Below are 14,560 nucleotides of genomic sequence, written 5' to 3'. Positions count from 1 at the left end.
CAGCTGCAGCAAAGCCACAAGGAGTCTGGGAGTCATGGCACTTCAGAAATGTTGATGAAATTCTTCAGGCAAGCAAATATTGCCAAGCACTGTTCCACTGTTTGTTGCTTTTGTGTATCAAATGCCAGAGAGTATTATTTAGTTTTACTTTTACACGTAAATTCTCAGATATTTTGAGGAGTATCACCAAGCACTTGACCAAGTATCAACATTACTACATCTTTTTCCAGAATAAAATAACTGAAAAAAATGGGAAAATGTGATTCTTTCATACCTACTTAGAAATAATCCCAGTTTTAAGCTTACTCTAGATCAGTAATTGACACGGGCAACAAATTCTGCACAAGTCTGGATATATTCATGGCATGGGTTACTACCATCTACTGACTCATTTCAGACCTCAGAATTTCCTTCCAGCTTGAATTAGCTCTGTACTGGGGACTGAAGACATACTTACCGTTTTGTAGGAGTGGAATATTTTTAACCAGCTGATTGGTCCCATTTTTCAGCTCCACACAATTTTAAGATTATTGGGATAACTCTGTGTACTCCCACGGCATGCTTTGATTTCTTGGTGCTGATCATTTTTGTAGCATAATATTTTACTCAAGTATTCATCCAACTTATTTTAGGCTGTACTTTAGTCCAGCATATTTATGAGCAAAACACAATATTAAATGGAGACAAGCCAATAAAAGAAACAGCTTACTAGAATTTCAGTTGACTTTGTTAAAGGAAATTATTTTAAATTAATGTGGCTACTGAACTCTTGCCATACTTGACCTCAGAAAATATATTCCTTCTAATTTTTGCTGTGAACGTTTATTTATTTAAGCTAAACTCCAGGCCTTGAATGTTGACCATAAAGAAGTGTCAGATTTCCTGCTACTATTTCGTACTCCTTTTTTCTAAACAAGGGCAAACAACACATGTTTGTTGCATTAGCATTACACTGCCAAAACATCACTCTTAAATGAAATCATCTATGTATTTTTGGTAAAATCTTATTTAACAACTTCCACCCCGCCAGAAACAGAGTTAAAACAAGGCTGTTTTGTTTTCACTGAGCAACAGTTTGGTCACTGGTTTACTAGATGGCGCTCAAAACATTTTTCCATATGCTCCTCTCAAAGAGAATCTGACTTAAATGTGATTTACCTTCACCAGTGAATGAAGGCTTTTTTCACCAAACATATCCCAGAGGAAGGTCAGGTCTTCCTGGCTGTCCACATGTGGCTGCAGCTGGGCTGGCAATGCAGCCAGCAGCTCATACAGACCTATAAAATGAAAATAAAACACAAAGTGTGATCTAGGGTGATCTCATTAATTTCACTTAACAGTTCTGTGTAATTGGCTGCCTGGAGCATGTCATTTTAACTAAAGAGGGAGTCTGGGGTATCCAGCACAACATTAACATGTAGAATCAAAAGGAACATTTAGAAAAAATTACTAAGAAACAATATTAGCAGGGTACTTTTTACCTTGTCACAGTTGTCAAGCTTCTACATCCATATATATTTACACAAGGTTATGCAGAAAATTCATAAAGGTTTTGAGAAAAGGACAAACCCAGAAAAAAGCATACATTCCTTTGCTTAATCGTTATTCCATTTCCCTTGATGTTAGCCAAAGAGTGAAATGAGTCATGCATAGGAAAAACTTCCTTAAAAGAACAGAAACTGGATAGGGTGGTCCATTAAAAAAAGGTTCGTGGTTTTTCTAAATATTTCTTGCTAATATATTGCTTAATATTTTTTTCAATCCTGTGTTCAGCAAGGATCCACAGCAATACAAAAGCACCTTCTCTGTTTTGCAGGATTAAATTTCTAAAAACAAAACCAACACAGTTTTCCCAGACACACATGAACACAGAAATATTTCAGTAACATTTTTAATTTGCAGGTATTTGAGATTCTCTCTAGGGCTGAAGCAATTGCTGTGCTCAGTTATTTGTGGCACACCTCAGCAGCGCTCTCGGAGGGGCAGACAGTAGCACACTGTTCCACAGTAGCGTACAGCATAAAGTATCCATCGTGCACACAGACCATCAAAGTGCTGTCCAAGAAATGCAGCAACAGTGTTTGCAGCAGTCCTCTTCAGGGAGGTAACCTGGCATGAGTTGCTATCAATTCATAGCACATGTTTAATTTTCCAGTGGGATTACTTGGGGTAAAAAGGACAAAATGCCTTTTTCTCCTGTCTGCTGTCTACAAAAACACCAACAGTCTCCTGGGATCCAAGATACACGGTCCTGTTATTATTTTTAGTCTGAGTAAGTGCTGCTGTTCATCACAAGAACACATTTACAACATATTCTACCGGTTAAAGAACATTGTTGTAAATTACAGGTTACCTATTGTTATTATGTTTATTATCTCCCTGAAAGTTATGATTTAGAGTATTTAGAATATTTATTAGTAAACATAATTTCACAACCTTTTCAGGCAGTACATATTCCTTTCAACATTGCATACAGCACTTTTGGGTTCTGATTATTTATATTTTCATCTTTTTACTGCCCCTTGGTAAAATATTTTGGGAAAAAAAACTTCTTTCCAGATACATTCTTTTTGTGCTCCAAGCATTTTTCAGTGGTTGATATTAATTTCTCTTACAATCTTGCTTTTATTTAAATATGTTCTTGTTTCTGCTTCAAAAATACTGCAAAAAGAAGAAACAACTCTAACTATTACCATTTTGCAGACAGAAAAAAAGACCATCAAGCTTTGCCTAGCAAGACACAATCACTGATTGAGGTGACAGCCAGAGAGAAGAGGTCTCAGTGGGACTTGTGACTCCAACTTCCTAGATTATCAGAACTTCAGAACTTAGCAAAAATGGTTGTTTTATCACACAATTTATGAAAAAACAGTTTCATTTAGAAAATGAAAACATTTTTTATTTAGAAAATTGCTAACATTCTTTACACTTGGCCACTTTGTTACTGTAAATATATTTACCTCAAAATAACCTGAAGGCTGTCAGAAAATGGAATAGAAATTTTCCATGTAAGCTTGCACTGTGGCATAACTGCTTGGGGACAATTCCTGTGTGTCATTCAGAAGAAAGAAAACAGAAACTTCAGACACTTCCCTCAAATAAAGGCATGTAACAGAGTAAGCTTTCTTTTCCTTGATCCATCAGATCTGCTTAAATTCCACATGTAATCAACTATAAAAAACTATTCTCTCCTTGTAACTTGCTCCTCAACACTTTGATAATCAAATCCCTAGTGAAAAATAAAATGAAAGTTTGTATTTCCTGATGGATTAACTATTAGTGACACGGGAAGACTGAATCAGCCCATAATGAGACTTTGGTTTTACACACAAAACTCCCAGAGAAGAACCCCACCTGCCAGCACTCCAGGAGTGCAGGTCCTTACACATATGAAGGTTTCACATCCAGCTCAAAAGTTTCTGTGAGCATTATTTATTTGTACAGCCCTGAATTGCCTCTTCCAGGGAAATGGGTGTCCATGTTCCTAGTGCACCACTCCAGCTTCAACAGCAATGCACCCGTCTGTGCAACTCCCCTGGGGAAGTGGAGACAATTAGACAGGTGCTGACTGATTTTATCCAATATCATGGCCATGCTTCTAGTTCTTCCCTGCTTTGGCTCTAGAGTCCAGTGTTTAAAGCTTTCAGCCAGAAGGGAATGAGAACCCATCCCTTCTGTGCAGCAGTGGAAACTGAGGCTGTGCCATGCAGCATGCTGGAGAACACCATGCTTTTGCTCTAAACACTCCTACCCAAACTGTGTAAAAAACAACTCCATTAAGGAGCCAAGTAAAAATCAGGCAGAAGGAGGACTTAGTGTATTAACCTGGGGAGAAGACAAAGATCTAGAAGATATCTAAGTTAAATTTGTGTGATTACAGATCACCTGACTCAGCTCCAGAAGGCAATGGCAGAAGAAGGTGGTGGCACCTCCAAAGGCTTACCTTTCCTCTTGTTTCTTCTTGTTCTGTCTGTGATGAACGGTACCACAGAATCAAAAATTTTTAGATGGGCATTCTAATTTTTATCTATTAAGAAATCAAGTATGTGGATCTTCTACACACATCTCCAAGTAAAACATGATTTTTACTTGTGTCTAAATTACATGAAATGTATTGATGTTAATCATTCCACTGTGAAGAAACAGTAAAAATTGTGGCTGGCATGTGACTTTACCAGCACATGGCATATTAAAGAAAGTGCGTTTGTGATATGGACAGGGACACAATAATTTGTCAAGTTAGTGTAAACTGGTAATGAATTGACACCACTTTATTGGCCTAATTTTACTTATCAAATCTGAACAATTAGTACATCCATCCTTCCTACACATGAAGGGCAGTAGCTCAAATTCCTGCAGCCCTGTAAGATCTCTACAGAGATGCTGCCATGCAGCAGCAGAAGTAATCTGAATTTCATAGTAGAGTGCTTCAGATCAACTTCAAACCTCCTGCAAAATTTCTAAGTAGTATCTCAGGTGGTTCCAGAAGTCAGAGCCAAAGGCCATAGGAAAAAAGTGCAAGTTTAACAATGGTTTAATAATGCCAGACTGTTAAAACCAGATTTTTTAAAAATTGTTCCAGTAGCAATTATGAAGTGTGAAGGGATGCCACACTGAACACTTCTGAATACTTCTAAAACCAAAAATTAACTTTCCAAAAGGTCATAAGTGATTCTCCCTAAAATACAGGTTGTTTGGCAAATTAAAAATGCATATTCATTGTATCAGACCAGAGTGAGGTGTATCAGCATCTCCAAGCTACCACTGCCTGCCAGGCCTCGGTTGTGCTTTTGGTCTCAATTGTGATGTTTCCCACCTTCTTGAGTCATATGGCATGCTTGGACCTCACTTTTTTTTTAGAAGTCCCACAATGTCAATGAACACAACCAAGAGCTTTTAAAAAAAGTATCTAGAAGTTGTTTAAAAAGAAAAATAAAAGCAAATAAAAAAATCCTGTTGTTTTGAAAGCCTGATGTTGGCACCACTGTGTGGAGTGTTATGCAAAAAAAATTTTTTTTTTGCTTTTATTATACACTGTTGCTACTCTTAGGTTCTTGATTTTTTTTTAGTCTGGTTTGCCTAATTTTAACCAGCATTTATATTCAAAAGGAATCCTGCACCCATTCAAATTTACTAGTATCAAAACACTTCAGGTGTCAAAACTCAGCAGAGGAAACGACTCACACAAGAAAAACTAATTTATTTTGATTTTTAAAAGTAGATAATTTATTCCCAGAAGACCTGAGCATACACTAAAAAAACTAACAATGTGATTAAACATAGAGATGTAAGACAATTATGCAATTTTAAGAGGGGAAGTAAGTCTGGTCATTCCTACAGCTCAGGGGGGAGGAACCCCAAGACTCATCACAACATAATCACACCTAAAAGGATAAAAGACAATTTTCAACTGTGCTCTTTCAACACACTTAAGCAGTTACTGTCTTCAGAGCATCTTCACCTTTTTCTAAACCTAATTAATACAATTTAGTTTTATTTGATCTGAAGACCAAAATGTAGAGTAATGCTAATTCCAATTTAAAAACAGTGGATTTGCACCTGCAATCAGATTTAAGAGTAAGAAGCAATGGAAACCTTTTAAATCAGAAACAACAGGACATAAAAGATTTTTCCAGTTTTAGAAAATTGCTTCCTTTGTAGTGTTATATTCTGCAGAAGACTGCTTGTTCCTAGGAGGAGAATAAATGGCTAAGCAATTGATTAAACTGTTCCCGTACTGAACCACTCACATTGCAGATTCCAGATGCTCTACATTCTTGACATCAGAGTGGAAAAATTTACTGTTAGTCTAGAGAAATTTAATATCACCATTCTTGTCATATCCTTCATAGCTTCATTATTAGGACAAGTCTGTGGAAGCTATAAACTAGTGCTAAATGATAAAAAATATGGTCTCTGCGTTCCATCACTTTCTTACAAGAAAACACCAACTTTGTTTTGGTAAGCGTAAGGAAAGAAATGGAAACATGGATCTGCCTTTGCTTTCATATGCTAATTAATTTCCTGAATTAGCATTCTGAACAATGATGCCAGGCTTCAAATCTAGAATTTTTACAGCAACTGAGGGATAATAAACACTAAAGAACATATATCTAAAGGCCCAGAACAACACTGTAAAAATTTATTGTATTAATAAAATGGGACAAACTAACCTTTAAATTTTCCACTTTGTCAAAGGTAAAATAATCAGCACCATTTGCTGCCATTTATAACAAGCTAACATTTTTTCACATTTGAACTGTACTTTACAGTTCTACGAAGGCTCAGACATTTGCCTTACACACAACCAAGCATTACTGCAGTAGAAGCACTTATTCTGACATCCTTGCTGCTGAATAACAAAATCAGTCACTAACACCACATATTTAAAATTATTTCATTCTGAAATCTGAGATTAGTATTTACGTACAGGTTCAAATAAAAACATATGCACTGTGTCTGCACATTAGGATGGACATACTGCACTGTCCTATCAGACTCCAGCTGTAAAAAGACCACTATGTGCTCAAATTTATGTGCTACAAATAATTCTTTTTTTATGTTCTCTTAAGTAATTCCACTGAATATATGGGCTTGCTGACACCACAAAAAGTTAAAGAGTAACAATTTTTCTCTGCAGAGCCAGATAGATTAACTCATTCCAGTAAGCACCTTTTTTAAGTTTTGCGGTTTAGTGTTTCTACCAAAAAAAATTAATTTTCAAAGTACAGGACACCAAGTAACTACATCATGCACTTGCATAACTACAACATGCAAGTGATCGGCATCTTGGGAAAAATATCTGTTTTGATTTATTTGCTAATTCACAAAAAAAAAAGTAAAAGGCTGAAATCCTTACAGATGGCAGAGCAATAGAAATACCAATGTTGTATATTTTTTTATAATGAAAAAAAGAATTTTGCTGTAAGTGTCCTCAAAGAACAAGACTGCATATTCATAAGGACAATAGTATTTTAACTCAAAAGTTGTACCTAATTTTTATTCCTCAAAGCTACAGTAAACTTGTTCATGCACCTTAAAACAATGTTATGACAGAAAATGTTGAATGAGTAATTATTTAAACCCATCACTTTAAAAAATATTATTTCCTTCAAAATGGAAAAGTCTTTAGTTTTGGAACTTGGCTCCCAGAGCTACAGAATACGCAGTTGTTTGAAACAGTTATTGGTCTTTTAGGATTTGTCTCAACATGTGTATTTCAGATTTAACATACCACATACTGTTAACGTTCTGATGTGAGTTAAAGAGCTGATCTCTATCTGCATCCATACAGGGCAAGACTTGCTGCAAAGTTCCTGCTTGCATGGCTCATCAAAGCTGTTTCAAAATCAAGCCCCCTCAAAAACATAGTTACTAGACACTGTGTCAACATGGATATTTTCAACGTTCATAAAATGTACTTTTATGAGTAATCAAAAACCCACCTTTTATCTGCAAGAATAACATATACATAAAACTGATTTAATGTGACCCATCAAGGACAAATTAACAAGCAGCTTGTGGAAAACTCATACAATTTTTTTTTTTTAACTCCTGTCTCCTCCAATGAAGCCTGCTATGACACCTCGAATAACCTTGACTAATTGACTGGTCCTTTCCATAGACATCAGCTTGGCAACTCTTTGGTATTTTTATCTTGATCTTCATCAGCCCTAGAGGAGGCAATAGCAAGCACCTGGCAGGCAGTCAGGAAAGAACTCATTCCAGCACTAGGAAGGCACTGGGCACACTGGCCATGTTTTAACCCCTCAGTCACAGTTTACAAGGTTATAAGATACTTGGCACTGGGGAGGACAAGCAAGGACTACTAAACAGAGCATTTTACATCTGCAAAAGGAAAACAGAATATCTCATTAAGAGCTTGAATAAAGATTTCTAGCAATAGAAATCAACATTATTTTCAAATCAGCTGTGCCTAAGAATAATGGAACCAGTGCTGTATTACCACGTATCTCAACCTCTCATGGTCAAGACCCATACTAATCATGTATCTCATACAGGATATATCGTCATCAGAGTAGAAGAAAAGTCCTACAATCCTAGGCAATACTGATGCCTGAAATCAAGTCAGTAGATTATTTCAGCATTATGATTCACTGAAGGACCTAGTTTAAGAATTAACACTCAAAACAAGTTATGCCATTACACAATCAGTCACATATATGCAGCCACATACACTTGATTTGAAAGTTTATAGAAGAATATAGGACTATGCACAAATTTAAAGAGTCAAGTATTTTGACAGATTGAGAAAGTTGGGGCTGTTCAGTGTGGAAGAGTGTGCATTATGACCCCCAACAAACTTCCAGTATCTGAGTGAGGCCTACAAGGAAGGCTGGAGAGGAACTCTTTGTCAGGAACTGTACTGACAGGACAAGCAGTAACGGTTCAAACTGAAAACAGGGGAAATTTAGGTTAATATGTGGAAGAAATTCTTTATGGTGAGATTGGTGAGGCACTGGAACAGGCTGTTTCCAGAAGCAGGGGCTGTCCCGTCCCTGCCAGCGTTCAAGGTGATGTTGGATGGGGCTCTCAGCAACCTGGCCTAGTAAAAGATGTCCCTGCTCACAGCAGGGGGTTTGAAGTTAAATTAACTCTAAGGTCCCTTTCAGCCCAAACCATTCCACGATCCTACATCAACACCTCCTTTTGAAAGTAAGTTTAGGAAAGCAAACTATTTGAAATAATTAAATTATTTCATCATTTATCTGTAAAACTAATATATTGCTTTCAGGTGTTCTTTGTGTGTGTTGGGTTTTTTCCTAAACCAATGTGTTATTAAGGAAAAAAAAAAAATCAATTCTGAATGCTGTATTTTTCAACAGGCAACTAACAGCTAGCAGGGAAGCTTCTCATTACCTCTTAGAAGTAATAAACTGTCTTCTGATTAAGAAGTTTAATTCTTCTAAATCAGGCAGGATTTGATGTGATATTGGGCTGAGAAGCCACAGATCCTTCCACGAAATGCACACAGTATGCAGGCTCTGCTGGCTAACCTGGATGCTGGCACAGCTACACTTGAGGGGGACAGCGTGGCAGCGTGCTCTCAGCAAAGGACACCTGGCCTCAGCAGAACTGACAACCACGAGTGTGCTACAGCTCTCAGTCCAACAAACAGAGCCACACAGAACAGAGCCCCTGCTCAGAAACAGTATTGTACCTTCAAATTTATTACAAAACTACACGCTGCTCACCAAACAAAAAAAAAGGGGTAAAATTGTTTTTCAACTGCCAGACCATTTGAATTTAAGTGTGTCCAAAAACTGTAACAGTTTTAAAGAGTTTACCATCAGTAAATATATACTTACACGCATTTTCTGATTCCACACTACTGAATCAGTCTAGCAATATTAACACAAAACAGAACAGTTTAGAGAAATTTCATTTCACTTTAAACGAATTTTCCAAGTCATCATGAATATGTTGATACCAAAATAAATACTCTTTCTGACACCAGCAAGTTGTATTTTTAAAAATTAAATCAGATTGCAATTAAAGCTAGCCATACATCTCATACTTTCCCAAATCTTTCAAATTAGTATTATCCTAAAAGCCATTTAATGCCTCTGGCAGATGGAGATGGGGAGAAATCAAGCATGCAAGGATAAAATATTGGCTCTGTTTATTAATTCAATATAAATTTTGCCTTGGCTGTCATATCCATTTTCATTAATATCTGGCCATACCTATGCATCTCAACGTGCTGAGGAATTAAAGCAGCTTTGAAATTGTGATGTAGCCAAAGCATTTACACCCCACACTTGCTGCAGCACACCTATACCTGAAGTTATAACCAAGGTGTAAAGCAGGTGAGTTCAGGCTTTCCCTCTGCTCTGTTTCCACCACAGGACACCAGTGGGGAAGTAACGGCAGTCTGGAGCAGGAACCCATGACCCTGCAAGCCTTTGCCCTGGCAGCCTCCAACAGAACAACTCCCAGAAAACTTTCCTTCAAGCCTCTCCTAAATTCCCTTTCTCTTCATCTCATAACAATGAGATGGACAGATCTTTGGCCACCATCTTATGTTGCTGCATTCTTTCAATAGGCTGTAAAAATAGAACTCGCTGATTTCTATCTTTCTCCAAATCCTGAAAACTGCGTTAAAAGGCTAAAATTAAAATTTTAGCACTTCAGATTAATTTGTCCTTCTTCCACTACTGATGTTTCTGGTGCCCCCCTTTCAGCTTAGCCAACTACTCAGCTTTTTCTTCATATTATTACTTTTTTCTCTACCTTTTTATTTTTTATCCTTTTTATTATCAAATCCTCTTAGAAAACATCATGTTGAAACTGTCAAGCTGATCAAAATGCATTAATGTAATAGTAAATAAAGAGAAGACATCTATATGAAAACAATAAAAGCAAGACAGCTTCTTGTTCAGGTGCCTAAAAAATTATCTTTGAACTTCACATTGCTTGCAGTGGTCTCTGACCCCTGGGAAGTCAATCCATATGGGCCATCCTAGGAAAATATTTCTACCAGCATTCAGCATATCCACATCAACAGCATGCAGCTTCAGAGGTCGAGATTAATTTGAAAGAATCACAGAATACACTCTATAAATGCATTTTGGAAAAATACCTAACCTTTAGAACAAATTTCACGTATTTATTTAATATTATTACAAAAAAGAGACGAAAACATGAAAACCAGGAATATTTAAAGGCCATATGAACTTAAAATTTGTTTAGTAACAAATGTGGGGGTTTTTAAATTAAACCTAATTTAAAACCTAAATTAAACCTAGTATGTATTCGGTTTTGCAGCCTTGTAATACTTAGAAAACTTCGCTATCTGGCACAGTGCTCGCTCCTTTATGTGCTCAAGGAGAAACTAACATAAGCCCTTGCACATTTTCTTTCTATAATTTACAATATTCAAATCCAAGAACTGCTTCTGACTTGTATTTTTCATTGCATATAAACAATCTCACACAGCGTCTCTTGGTGCCTAAGCTTGGCCCATAAATGTGATTTTCCCGCTGACAACACATGAAACAAAAACATGAAGTCTGCTTTGCACATTCATGCACTGCTTTTTGAGAACAAACAGAAAAGCATTTTTAAGCTTGTCAGTTAAGCAAGCTTGATACAGTGTTGGGAGGAAAGAAATCTGCAACCAGTTTACGATGTTTTTCACATTAGAACAACACTTAAAGCATAATGATGTCATCTTGGCTCCACCAAAGTCAGCAACAAAGCTGCCATCTACTACTGTGAAGCCAGAATTGCAATTTTACACCTTCCTAAATATAGCAGATAAGTGAATGCTAGATCTCACAGACTTGCTTTACCTGCAAAAACACAAGTCTTCTTGCTCAGTCTTCAAAAATTCTGTTTGGTGGGCTTGTGCACAGAGGGCAAGCAGACTTTGCACCACAGAAACTGCTGACAGCTTCTGACCCAGCCTGAGGCATGAGCTCAGCCTTCCATTCAGGCTGGCTGCTTTAAGATAACTTTGACTTGACACTGACAGGACCATAAACCTTAAGGGTCACACAGATGTTACTCACAATGAGCAGCTTTTCAATTATTACTATTATCATTATTATATAAAAATAGGTTTTCTATATGGCTAATGGAGAGTGGAAGAGAAAGAAGCATCTGCACATAAACCTTTATCCTCTGTCTTTAGGTTAGTGAAGCCAGATCAATCTGGTAAGGTATAAGATTAAATTAAAAGTCACGATATCAATCTGAATAAATTAAAACTTTTTTTTTAAGATTGAAAATAGTGTAGCCATTATTTTGATTTATCATAGCTTAAAGCCTGGTAGATGCCCCTCAAAACAGATTTAAAAGGCATGGCTTGTGTTCAGAAGATGCAGGTTAAAACACGGTAGGAGAAAAGCAAGCATATGAAGAATGCATATGAAGAAAGCAGCTGCAAGTACACGGTGCCACTTCTAATAAAAGCTGTTGACAAAGCCAAAGCAAGGTAAAATGGACACAGTCAGATACACATTTAGTATCATCAAATACAGCCCAGCATGAACACAATCCTATTTTTGACAGTGAACTGATACTTCAGACTATTTAAAAAAAATTTAAATCATTAATGTTCCCATACTGGTGACTGAATATCCAGTGGTCCATGACATGACAACTTTCAATATTCACAGATGATGCACTTCTATTTATAAACCCTCACGGAATGCTTTCATTTGTTTTTAAATCCAGGTTTACTTTTTATTTCACCCAGCATCTAACAGACACAAAAAGAGGTCAGGCTGCACTTTGTCTGATTGTATTTACAAAAGCCAGTCTCAGCAAACAGACTGAGCAGGGTTATGTCCCTATCCTAAAGTCCCACTAAGGGACTTGCCAAGTCCTCAGTGTCCCAGACAGGGCAGTCTCAATTTGTCATATGTCACAGTACCAGGCTGTGCAGGCAGGGTGAGAGGAAGACTTCTTATCCACACAGGAAGAACAGAGGCAGGAAAAATTTTATGCATATCACTACTTTTTAATCTAAGAGTGAAACAACAGAAAAACAAGACTTCAGAAAACCACCTGTATCATAGCCAGGGTAGGAAGCACAGTTTGAGGTAACCATTCCAAAAATACTTAAGTGCATATCAGCCCAATCAGGAAGTACTGTAAAGACAGTGGAAGAAAAAAAAATTCTCTTTTCACTCCAAATGCAAATTTTTATTTAGAGAAACAACTTATAACTTGAAGCAGAAAAAAAAAAGAACAAGCACTATTATTTAAGAAAAAGAGATTATCGGTACGTAAAGTGTTTTACTATAAATTTCTTAAGACAATGGAGACACTTGAATTTTAACACAGATCTTAATTATTAAAGGTATGTTTGCATCATCATATGGATTAAATAACACAGTAGAACATGCTTAGAGGCATTTCAACACACAATATTTCAAAATTAAGATTATCTTCTACTTTCTGAAGCACTTCTCTTTATTCAGAAACTCTGTGACTATTACTTTTGGACATATTACAATCTTTAAAAATAAACAAGTAATAGTTAAAAAAAATTAAGGAAGGTTTTGAAAGAACACAAAAGGGCGCATGATAAAGAAAGCAAAGGTCCAGAGTGGAAAATTAGCCCAGAGTAGACCCTGACACATCTTCCATAACTCAGCTTTAGCATACTGAACTGCTTCAACTCACTCATTTCCATGAGGAGAGGGAGAGAAAACAAAGGTATGCAGAGATAGGGCTTGGCAAAGTCACAGTCAAATCCCTTAAACACAGGAATAGGGAGACAAAAAAGCATATAAAACCAAACAACTCTCCTTCCCCATGGCAACAAATAAACAGACGCACGCCCTAATTGTAAAGATTAATATTGTCATCTAGGATAAATTTTATGTGTAGGGAAAGCAAAATCACTGCCCTGTACAGTCTACTAAAAATAAGAATCAAATGCAGTTCTTCATATACATACTTATACACATATTTTTGGATTCCTGACTTGAAATCTCCCTCCTAATTTTCCAAATCCTGCTGTTACTTCTAGCGCATAAAACTATGTGTCACAGGGTTGGAAAGCAGGGATCTTGTATTGTACTGCAACCTCAGCTGGATCACCCTTTTTTTAACAAACACTCTTAAGCAAAAATACTAACTTCAGTTATCCCAAACAGAGGGGCAAAAATACTTTCAGAGAGGGAGAATTCAGGATAACAAGAAGATGAAATTTAACCTTTGAATATAACCTTCTATTGCCACAAAAAAGGTGAAAACTATGGAAAGCTATGTATCTGCAATCCCACTGCCAGCAGTCAGTGTCAGGAACTGGGCTCTGACGTGGAAGGCAAGTGAAGGAACTGAACTTGAGACAGTATTTTTCTTCTCCTAATTTGTTATAGAATTGTCAAAACTGAATAGTCTGTGTTCAGAAATAACTCCACTGATAACTGTAACTCACAGAGGGGATAGTCTAGACTGCTGCAAATATTAAGGCATGCATGATATCATCATCTTTTTTTTTTCCCTTCCTCCTCCTTTTTCGAGTTAACATTGTAGGAACCGTGCTCGGAGGTGAATCCAAATTCTTCAGATCCATCAATAATATATGTTTGGATCTGTTCCTTTTAGGAGGTTGGGGGCGGACAGGAAGAAGGTGATGGTGGCGGAACAGTTCAAAATGAATATATTTTATCTGTGGTGTTTCATGTAGCTAAATTAACTTCAGGGAGAAAAGGTTATGTTTTAAGTCTTAAATTAAAAATCTGGGGAGACCATAATTAATTATCTTACTTGAAATACAGACTTAACAAGTAAGATGTGGAGGAAGCACGGCCCCTCCCTGGCGCGCGTACCTGTGTCACTTCCAGATCCAGTTGATAACGCCGGCATGGTTTAGTCTGCAGAGCGTCACACACAAACTCAAACCAGCGCTGCAGCCACAAGGCAGAAGTTTATTTCAGTTTAACCGCTCGCAGCCAAGTTGTCTATAAAGATTTATGTTATCTCCCAGCTTCTCCTAGAAAGAACAGAAATAGAATTTTACAATTAAGAACATTGTTAAACTGTATATTACTGCAGTTAATCAAATTAAATGATTATCATG

General features: G+C 36.9%; 1 protein-coding gene across 1 annotated transcript in view; it reads right to left on the bottom strand.

The window, feature by feature from the left end:
- Positions 1-14,560, bottom strand: part of MPP7 (MAGUK p55 scaffold protein 7) — a 146,704-nt gene that overhangs the window by 90,737 nt on the left and 41,407 nt on the right. Inside the window, exons 3-5 of the mRNA XM_059481294.1 lie at positions 14,310-14,473; positions 12,535-12,618; positions 1,159-1,277 (exon numbers count right to left, since the gene is read on the bottom strand). Coding sequence (XP_059337277.1) covers positions 1,159-1,277; positions 12,535-12,618; positions 14,310-14,346 — 240 coding nt within the window. The 5' untranslated portion in view covers positions 14,347-14,473. The remainder of the gene's footprint in view (positions 1-1,158; positions 1,278-12,534; positions 12,619-14,309; positions 14,474-14,560) is intronic.

This window comes from Ammospiza nelsoni, chromosome 1 (assembly GCF_027579445.1).
Source record: "Ammospiza nelsoni isolate bAmmNel1 chromosome 1, bAmmNel1.pri, whole genome shotgun sequence".
Lineage (NCBI taxonomy): Eukaryota > Metazoa > Chordata > Aves > Passeriformes > Passerellidae > Ammospiza > Ammospiza nelsoni.
The sequence above is the reverse complement of the archived record's forward strand: the minus strand, read 5'-3'. Positions and strand labels throughout refer to the sequence as shown.